General features: G+C 49.1%; 1 protein-coding gene across 4 annotated transcripts in view; it reads left to right on the forward strand.

The window, feature by feature from the left end:
- The window catches only part of git1 (G protein-coupled receptor kinase interacting ArfGAP 1), a 27,062-nt gene extending 17,191 nt beyond the window's left edge, over window positions 1-9,871 (forward strand). For 3 of the 4 annotated variants that reach the window (XM_048265586.1, XM_048265585.1, XM_048265587.1), the window contains 9 exons: window positions 793-904; window positions 1,175-1,302; window positions 4,475-4,627; window positions 5,545-5,904; window positions 7,796-7,873; window positions 8,141-8,217; window positions 8,561-8,725; window positions 9,008-9,071; window positions 9,285-9,871. In XM_048265586.1, coding sequence (XP_048121543.1) covers window positions 793-904; window positions 1,175-1,302; window positions 4,475-4,627; window positions 5,545-5,904; window positions 7,796-7,873; window positions 8,141-8,217; window positions 8,561-8,725; window positions 9,008-9,071; window positions 9,285-9,500 — 1,353 coding nt within the window. In that variant the 3' untranslated portion in view covers window positions 9,501-9,871. The remainder of the gene's footprint in view (window positions 1-792; window positions 905-1,174; window positions 1,303-4,474; window positions 4,628-5,544; window positions 5,905-7,795; window positions 7,874-8,140; window positions 8,218-8,560; window positions 8,726-9,007; window positions 9,072-9,284) is intronic. The other variant, XM_048265588.1, reaches the window with a different exon arrangement.
- The last annotated feature ends 759 nt before the right edge of the window (window positions 9,872-10,630 follow it).

The raw sequence follows: 10,630 nt of genomic DNA on the forward strand, positions 1-10,630 counted from the left end.
ATGGCAAGATGTTTTCCAGCTGTTGTAAAGCTGGAGCCCTGTGGTAAAGCTCCTTCACCACTCTCTCTCTCTCTCTCTCTCTCTCCCTCCTCTCTCCTCCCTCCCCTCTCCCTCTCCCTCCCTCTCTCTCCAACTCTCACTTCCTCTCCCTCACTCTCTCTGTTTTTCTGGCTTGTTCGTAGCGGGCACATTTCCTGCAATGGGATTGGCCCGCTGCGGAATGACTGGTCACTTTGTTTATATGTGTGTGTGTGTGCGTGTTAGGAGAATGGCTTCTGTTGGAGAGAGGGGAGGGTTTCAGGGCTCCGGCCCAGCTGACACGTCCACACATCTGCAGCCTCGTCTTGTCCCTGGGTGCCTCTCCTGGACACCACAGCACCAGCCTGAAGGGAGCTTATTTTAACATGGGATTGAATTAGGAGTGCTAGCCAGTTAGCACAACCAACGGGTTTCCAGCACTGCGCAAGTGCCAGCTTTAATAAGGGCTCAGCCTGCAGCAGGTCTGTGTTTGTGTTCGCTGAGGGCGCACTCAAGCTCACTCGCTCAGCCGCTGTGTAAACACTGGCGGCTCATGTTTTATGTCCTCCGCGACTCGGGTTTGTTGACTGGGTTTATGGGAGCAGGGGAAGCCTTGATGGGACGTGAGGATTCACTCGTTGTCTTTCTTCCCCTTCTCCCCTCCCCTCTCTCACACTGTCTTCCACTCCCTCTCTCTCTCTCTCTCTCTCTCTCTCTCTCTCTCTCTCTCTCTCTCTCTCTCTCTCTCTCTCTGTCTCTGCTCTCTGCTCCCAGGGCCGTCAGAAGTTGGCGCGCTTCAACGCCCGTGAGTTTGCCACACTCATCATCGACATCCTGAGCGACGCCAAGAGGCGGCAGCAGGGCAAAGGCCTGAGCAGTCCCACTGGTGAGCAGCCTGGCTGGCCCATTACTGCGCCTGGGCCTGAGACAGGGGGCGGGGTGTACTGTGTATGCTCTTACAGAGAGAGATAATGCGATTGTAAAAATGAGATTATGGGATGTTTATGGGGCGTTAATGGAGGGATGGCTGGCTGTGGGAGGTTAATGTTGGGGGGTGTGTGTGTGTCAAGGGGGATGGGGGGAGAGTTGTTGGCATCAGCTGGCTCCGCCATCTTCTCCCCCACCCAACCTCCCCTCGATGTCTTTCCCCTCACAGAGGCACTGGAGCTGGACCAGGCGGACGACGACCAGCATGACTACGACAGCGTAGCCTCGGACGAGGACACGGACAGCGAGCTGGCCACACAGAACAACAGCAACACGCAGCGCAACAACCGGGCCAAGGTGAGCAAGGGGCATGCGCCAGCACGCGCATGTCACATCGCATTAGTCCGACACCAGGGGGTAGGACCACGCTAGACGCCAGCTGAGGCCTCCAGAGACGTCATCTGCATCTCTCAGTATTATACAACAGGGTGTGTATTGTGTAATGTGCAAGTATGAGCAGTGCCTCTGCTGACTGAGGTGTTCAGTAACTGAAGTGAAGAAATGGCTCGAGGTGTGAATGGTGCAATCCTCCATTATAATCCATTCTACTTATTGTCAAGCTTAACAGTCACAGCAATAGCATAGGTGGGTTAAACCGTTTCCATATAAAGAGTTAGAAGCTCCTGTGGGATTTTGCCTGTGTGGGAGCTCGCCTCTGTTGGCCTCACAACAGCAGCGTTGCTTGGTTGCTTGGAGGAATGATAACAGTCACCAGAGGAACAGTAAAAGGCACAGTCCTCGTTCATAATCCATTGCTTGTCAGCAAAATTCTCCGCACATTTCTCTAGCTGTCAGACTAGTGTGTGCGCTCAAAACTAAATAAATTTCATGGACAGTCCGTCGGTAAAAGGGAAACCAATGAAGTGCTTTGGATTGAGTCATACACTATTCCAGCCAATCATTACATTGCTTCAATAGCACGGAAGCTCTAAGTATAATTTAACAACGACCTTTTACCAGAACCAAGGACTGCACCTTATGCGTGTGCAGACCGAGACCAATTCTGAGGACCGCAGTATGCATTAAAAACCTGAACATCATATACTGGAGCCAGTGGGCGTGGCCTGTTGCGTAAGTCTCTTAAACTACAAAACGAGGCGTCTGCCACTCCACCACAGTGCACAGTTTAGAGCGTCATCTTGCCGCATCTTGTCCCAGCATGCTTTGCGAGGGTGATGGCGGCAGCGTAAGAGCATTTTTCCAGCGTGACCTCAGCGCCTCTTTCCCGCTGCTAATCAGTGGAGCATTGTTCGGCTTCTGGAGGGAGGAAGCGCCAAGAGAGCACGATCCCACTGGGTCAGGAAGTATCAGGCCTGCCACTGCGCAGAGCAGAGCAGCACCACACACACACACACACACACACACACACACACACACACACACACGCACCCATACACACACGGACAGACACACACACACGCACACACATACATACATACATGCATACAGAGATACACACACACTCACACACACACATACATACATGTATACAGATGCACACACACACCTTCAGAGGCTGTGTGCAGATCCAGCCTAAATGCAATCATCTCTCTGCCTTCAGTCTTTTGGGAGAACTAGTGTGGGTTTGGAGAGGGAAGGGATTATTTCCTGAGCTCTCTTTCTGTGTGTGTGTTTGTGTTTGTGTGTATTTTTATGTATATATTTACATTTGAGTGGGAAAAAGTGACAAAGTGAGAGCTAAGTGTTATTCCATGTGGGACAACTCAACTCAAATGTGTTCATCTAATGCATATGTTTTACAGTCAATTGAAACATTTGTGTATTGAAGATAGTGCTGATAGTGGCTTCACAAAATGTGCACTTTGACACACACACACACACACACACACACGCCTATTCATTCCCTGCAGTGTATAAAATTATATAAAGTCCAGACTCCTCCTGTCTGAATTCCTTTTTTATTGTCACTGTTTATTCCTGTTTTGTTCTTTTGCTGCACCTTCACAAACTGCATAAAAACAAACCGTACTTGCTAAATCCCTGTGAGCTTTTAAATGAGGCAATCCTGACACTGAATTGCTGGAGTAGGCAAGATGTAGCCTCCAGACTTGGTGGTTTGGTGACTGATTAAAATTGCACCATTGCATTAGCCAGGTTAAATGGGTCAATCTGCAAGGAGATTGCATTTATGGATCCACATTCATCATGGTTTGGGCAAGCAGCCTGATCGCAAATGTAAAACAAATAGCCTCAGTGGCATACAAGTCTGGTGTGTGCCTGGTACACCATCCCAACAGCGCTTCCACCCACACACGCACACGCACACGCACACTTATATCTGCCTCATATTAGGATGAATGTGCTGCACCATGCTAGGGTGATTTGCCTGTGATAGTGTTGATGCTGGGGCTCAGTTTTAGTGTTGTCTTGCATGCTTCACTATTTTTACTGCCATTGATTCTCCAGCAGGAGAAGACATTTGTGTAGGAAGCTGTTGGTCGTGTTTTTTCTTGTTTTTTCTACAATTTTTGGCTGCCCACTCGCGTGGTCTCATTTGTATATTTGTGTGTGTAGAATTCTAGGGTATTCTCACTGTATTCTGATGTGTTCATATGTTACTTCTGTGCGTAGTATACAACGGGTAGAGGTCCATTGTACATAACTGTGCCTTAGGCCTGTGTACCAGCAGGAAGGTCATACAGCCCAGTGTTTAGGAACATCCGAGGAAAATCAGTGATAACATGGGCCGAGGGAGACGGCATGTTGTTCTGTTCGGGCTAGTATCTCCATCTGGTCAGAGCCGGTTTTTGTACACTGGTTGGCACCTGCCACGTTGACATGATTGACGTTTGTATGTTTTAGTATAACAGGCTTTGTCTTAGGTTTTGACTCTGAGACGGATGAAGGAAGCGACTCGAGGAGCATCTTCTGTCGGGAAGTTCAGTAGCCGCTTCTAATAACAACTGTTAGACTCTATGCAGTTTTACTGTTCGAGACTTAGCCTGTGTTCTGTTATTCATTATTGTACCATCTACAATAAATCATCATCTAATCGCCGATCCTGATCCAGCAGTCAAGCTTTATTGACCATCTTCAATACAGACTTAAGAACTAAAACACAACGCAACAACTAGGGAATCCTGTGACGGAGTACCATCACTACAGTTTAGTATGCGCTCTGACTGCCATACCAACGGGCCTGGCTCTTTGGCATTGCGGTCAAGCAGCAGGTTTAGTGCCCGGAGACCCGGGTTCAAGACTGGATGGGGTCATTGCTCTCTCCCTTCGCTACAAATCCAACATGTGTATGTGTAGAGTATGGACTCTGTGTGTGTGTGTGTGTGTGTGTGTGTGTGTGTGTGTGTGTGTGTGTGGTATGGACTCATTTGTATATTTGTGTGTGTGTAGAATATGGACTCATTTGTATATTTGTGTGTGTGTGTGTGTATGTAGTGTATGGAGTCATTTGTATATTTGTTTGTGTGTGTGTGTGTGTGTGTGTATGTAGAGTATGGACTCATCAGATCTGTCGGACGGGCCCATCACCCTGCAGGAGTATCTGGAGGTAAAGAAGGCCCTGGCGTCCTCTGAAGCCAAAGTCCAGCAGCTCATGAAGGTCAACAACAACCTGAGCGAGGAGCTGCGCCGACTCCAGAAGGAGGTACACAAGACACACACACACACACACACACACACTCACCATATATCCTACTCCAGCTCCCTGAACTCACAGATTCATCACACAAGCACACACACACACGCATACTGACTGACTGTCACATGTTTGCCACAGGACTGAATACACTGCTTTCACTGAAAGATGACATCCTTTTTATTTTTCATATGAGGCAGGCTCAGAATATTGGTCCAGTCCACACGCACACATCACTCACTTAATAGAGCGATTTGTCATCATTGTTTGCTAGTGTGTGTTTCTGTTACCCTGCTGATATATGTGAAGCCATTTCCAGTCCACCATGGTCAGTCCCATTCCACCATGCCATTTGTCTTCTGTGCCACCACTGGCGTCTCTGTCTGTATTGACGTCTTCACCACCACCACCGCGGCTCGTCTGTTTGTGAAGCGGCCATTATTCACACACTCAATGCCCTCTGTGTGGAGGGACCCAGGGGCATATTCTCAACCTAATGAACAGCATGGAACGGGACACATAATAGTGGCCACGTGCACCTCTGTACCCGAGAAGAGAAGACCCACCCCAACCCCCACCCCCCACCCCCCCCCCCCCTCTAAAGCATGCCAGTGGCCCCCCCCCCCCCCAACCTGAATGCAGCCACCCTGAGTGAACATCTATCTAATACCCCCCACCCCACCCCCACTGTTCCAACGTCCGTTGTTCCAGCCTTGTTCCCCCTGTCGGTTTGACTGTCGGGTTTGAGGCCTCGCCACATTGCCTGTGTGACAGCATGTAGGACCGTTGCCCTCATCCTGGTGTTGTGTTTGACTGATGTGTGACCCAAGGTGACCTCCCACCCCCTTACCTTCCCCTCCTTGCCCCCTCCCCCCATCCCCCCCCACCCTGACCCCTGAACCCTGAACCCTGACCCTCTCCTGTAGATCACGCGGATGCAGACGGAGAACAGCACGCTGCGGGGGTGTCAGGCCGGCGGGACGGCCATGTCGGGAGCAGGGGGCAGCGGCGCGGGGCTCTGGTCGGCCGGGGGGATGCGCACGGGTGGGGGAGGGGGAATGGGCAGCGGAGGAGGAGGGATGGGCATAGCGGGCGGAGGGGGAGCCGGGGGCATGGGTCTGGGTTGCACCATCACCAGCACCAACGCCGCCACCACCGCCACCGGCATGCCCCTCCGCCGGGACCGGCAGGCCTTCTCCATGTACGAGCCCGGCGCCGCTGCCCCCAAGCCCTTCAGCCCCGCAGACTCCCAGTCCGGCCGCCTGCAGCCCCTCAACCCCTCCAGTGTAAGTGTGACCTCATACACCGGCCCGGGAATGACCGTAGCGCACTCACAGCAGGCCTGGCCCTCTGACACTGTCTTCCACTCTCTCTCTCTCTCCCTCTCCCCTCTCCTCTCTCTCCTCTCTCTCCTCTCTCCCTCTCCCTCTCCCTCTCTCCCTCTCCCTCTCCCTCTCCCTCTCCCTCTCTCTCCCTCTCTCTCTCTCTCCCTCTCCCTCTCCCTCTCCTCCCTCTCTCCCTCTCCCTCTCTCTCTCTCTCTCTCTCTCTCTCTCAGTCCTTCAGTAGGTCTTTTTTCTTCTCCGCATTCTGCTTCGTATCGTCTCGTGTCGTGTCTGGTTCCTCCCTTTCTTGGCCCCAGTCTGGGCCTTTACTCAAGTGTTGTTGTTGCTGCTGCTGTTGCTTCTGCCCCTGCTGCTTAGCTAACCTGAGCCACTCACACTAGTCACCCCTCAAACATACACACACACACACACACACACACACACACACACACACACCACACACACACACACACATGTGTGGTTGTCTCGGCTAACTCACTAGCTCTTCACTATCTCTCACTATGCACTGCCTGCACAGACCTCCAGAACTGTCTTTCTCTACTACAGTTTCAGGAAGTGTCCTAGACAGGAGAAGGCGTCCTGGATGACGGAGGTCTTGTTTGATGTTTTGATGTTGTACAGTTGAACTCGCCAAGAGAGACCACACTCTTGAGCAGCCCTGTGGAACTTTCGTTCCTGGCCTCTCCTGCATGTCCATCGGGCAGATGAAAGCCATTGGTGACAGACCCCTGACCCCTCTGGCAGTGTTGAAGTAGCACTCTCCTGCTCATCGGCAGCTGTGGTCAGCTGGGCCCATAGAAGTCTTAGTCCAACTCCCATCCTGTTTGTCTCATCTGTCTCGTCTGTCCATCAAACTGTTCACTGAAACCACACCCTCACATTTATTATCACGTCCATTATCTCTTGCATCCATGAGATGTATGTGTTCTCAGACGTTATTCTTGGGTTAGCATTTACCTGATAATGTCTCACAAGTCGCCATGTGTCTTTCCATGTACATTGTTTGTTGGTACATGACTTGCATGGTAACCTTGATATTTATGCTTTATGATATTTATGATTTATGAAGTTTTCAATTATGATGTCAACTGCCAATTGTGTTTGTCTAAAGCATTCAGAGGCGGATGTGATGAAATGTGCGACTTCAAGAGAGTAGTGAGTTATGTAACCACAAGGTGGCGTTAGAGGTCTACAATTGAGTGATTCACAAGTATACTGTAAAAGTCCTTCAGTGGTATTAAATGGTTGAGAGAGATCTACCAGGTGCCCCTCTTTATATATATATATGTGTGTGTATGTGTGTCTGTGTGTGTGTACTTTTCTCTTATCTGGTAGTAGTCTAGAAGCTTACTTACTGAGTTTAACAAGGGGAGTAAAAATACTTCACTACTGGAAAACCAGTAAAGCGCTGAACCTCCTAAGACATGCGTCTTCCCAAGACATGGGTCTGTAGATTTAAGTTAAGTTAAGTTTATTTGTTAGACTTTGGTCTATAATGATTCCATAAGCCCTTAAATAAATCTGTTTTAGAATCTTTTGTCTTGACCCTGAGACTGCAGCGCTTGGCTGGCATCACCAGACTGGTTTTACTTCTGTTTCTGTGTCTTAAGCACAACTGAAGCGGCTGCTCTCTCTCCTCTTCCTCTAATGCTTACTCATCTTGGCATTTCTTCTGCGCTCTCTCTCGCGCTCTCTCTCTCTCTCTCTCTCTCTCTCTCTCTCTCTCTCTCTCTCTCTCTCTCTCTCTTTCTCTTTCTCTTTCTCTCTATCTGTGTGTTTAATTAATATCATGTACCTCACTGACTCCTGTGTATCCTCCTCCTGACCTCTCAGGTGCGGAAGGGCCCAGGTGGCCCCAGTCCCTACGGAGGCCAGCATCTCTCAGCCTCCACTGAGGTGGGCAGGTACATGGTGAGTGTCTGTTGCTGACCCCAGCATCTGTGCTTGCATGTCCTTCACTAAGCTCTGTAGACATACATGGAGTGTCTTCAAATATGGATATACTATGAACAAAGTCTATTTATTGTTGGCTAAATAGTATCGTTGTCTGTATAGTGTACTGCAAAAAAAAAATCCTTTTATGTGTGAACACACTTTTTCCTTTTATACAGCCAATAAAAGTTGATTGTGATTAGTGGAGTTCTTTTAGATCATTGCCCTTTGCCCGTCTGTCATCAGGTCCCCAAATCAGAGAAGCCCGGTAGCGGCACGGACAGTGACTATGACAACACCCAAACATACGACGTCTCACTAGGGTGTGTTGGCAACTATCCCTTCAGCAATGCACCATCAGATTTGATCATGTTTTTTGCTTTGTTTAGCAAAGTATATTAGTGTATTATAGCATGTTTAACATTAGTGTATTATAGCGTGTTTAACATTAGTGTATTATAGCGTGTTTAACATTAGTGTATTATAGTGTGTTTAACATTAGTGTATTATAGCGTGTAGTGTGTTTAACATTAGTGTATTATAGTGTGTTTAACATTAGTGTATTATAGCGTGTAGTGTCTTTAACATTAGTGTATTATAGTGTGTTTTAAATGAGATGTTGGGTGTGTTTTGAATGTGTGTGTTTGGTTCTTTGTATGTTTGCAGGGCGGGCCGCAGTAGTGAAGAGGAGAGCCGCACCGAGCTGGACGAGGAAGGGGGTGAGCCGGACCCCACGCTGCCCTGCACGGAGGACGTCATCCTGAAGACGGAGCAGGTGACCAAGAACATCCAGGAGCTGCTGAGAGCCGCCCAGGAGTTCAAACATGACAGGTAACACCACAGAAGTAGCAATCGCTATCGAAAGTGCCCATTGGTGTTTTTTGTAGTGATTTTATTGCTAGCCAAATTTCATGGGGCATCATTGATTTGGCTCCATTTTAATGTCATTTGATGAAACAACAGGCCAATGAAAACCACCAGTAGTGTTAATAGGGATGATAAAAATGTGCAGAACAAACAACCATTTAAGAACTTCTCCCCATTAAATGCAAGCGTGATTCTCACGGGGTTTGAGTTCACAAGAGTGTTTGTTGTAATGTTGTTTGTCCACAGTTTTGTCCCATGTTCTGAGAAGATACACACAGCAGTCACAGAAATGGCCTCTCTTTTCCCTAAGGTAGGTACCAGCATCATTAAGAGCCTTTATTTATTCTCTTTTATTATACAGTCACTTCCTATTGGAGTCATCTTCTGTTTCTTGCCACTCTTGTCTTACCTGCAACAACCTCACTTTTATCTGTCTTGTTCTTTGTTTAATGTCTGCTGCCTTTTTCCTTCTCTACTTTATCTTTGTTGTCTATCTCTTTCTCTCTTTCTTCCCCTCTCCCAGCGGCCTGCGCTGGATGCGGTGCGCGGCTCGCTGCGTCTCCTATTGGCCAGCGCATCACGGTTGCAGGTGGAGTGCCGCAAGGCCGCGCCCTCAGACCCTTCCGCCGTCACCGTGGACTACCAGCTCCTCACGCAGCAGGTCATTCAGTGTGCCTACGACATCGCCAAGGCCGCCAAGCAGCTGGTCACCATCACCACCCGTGAGAAGAAGCAGTGAGGCAGCCCCGCCAACAGGGGGCAGCCAAGGGTTTTGGGGGATGGGGAAGGGGAGGGGTGAGCAGAAGGAGAGATGGAGAGAAGAGGAAACACTCGTGACTGACAGACAGAGAGAGAACTGCAGGAAGAGAGAAAATGGGGGATAGAAAGGGCAGTAGCTGTGTGAGGAACTGGGAATGGGGGGAGAGATGGAAAGAGTGTCCTGAATGGAGAGAGAGAGAGAAGAAGGGATGCGAGGAGCGAAAAAAAGAAAAACATAATCATGACGCTAAATGCAGCTATCACTACAGATGGGGTGGGGAGGGAGAGACAGAGGACTGCCAGCGCAGGCACTCGAGGATGCGGAGACGGCACGGCACACAAGAGGCAGAAACCCCCAAACGGGTCGGCTCTTAATCATCTCACTGAATCTCACTCGACCACTCGGTCCCGATCCGTTCTGTAGGTGGGATCCGTTCCACCGCGCCCCAAAAAACACTTACAAGACTCTCTCTTTCCAACACACACACACACACACACACACACACACACACACACACACACACAAGCATGCTGGCTCGCTCACAGCCTGACTCTGGGGGCCAGGGCACAGACACTGCATCTCTTTGGGGCCACAGACAGACAAGCACTCCCAGTCACACTAAAGAGAAGCGCAGTTACGGGCCCCCACTGGTGCAGAGTGTGTGCATCTGGGTGTGTGTGTGTGTGTGTGTGTTTCCTGGCATTGTTGAGGGTGGGAGGTTTGTCACCATTTTATTTTGTCTTTTTATTTCTGTTGTTCTCTTTATTGATGCCGTTCCGTTGGCCTGTACCTCTTGGGACGAAATGTACTGACTTTGAAAAAAAGCAGACACTTACACTGGAATTGTTATTGTATTATTATTGTTATTATTACTATAGTTTTGTATTATTGTTACTGTTTATCGATGCTATTGTTTCTTTTGTTTGTTTTTTGACTGACTGTATCACTGAGGATTTGTTTGTTTGTGTTATTTTTCTCTTCAATCTTCATTTGGGTTTCATAGTCAAGAGTTGGACAGGGAGGTGGTAGCGGAGTCTCAAGATGGGGACATTTCCCAGTCGGCCTCTGCTTCCTATGTCCTGTATCTCGGCCACACTAACCTGTGAGAG

The sequence above is a fragment of the Alosa alosa genome, chromosome 15 (assembly GCF_017589495.1).
Source record: "Alosa alosa isolate M-15738 ecotype Scorff River chromosome 15, AALO_Geno_1.1, whole genome shotgun sequence".
NCBI classification, from domain to species: domain Eukaryota; kingdom Metazoa; phylum Chordata; class Actinopteri; order Clupeiformes; family Clupeidae; genus Alosa; species Alosa alosa.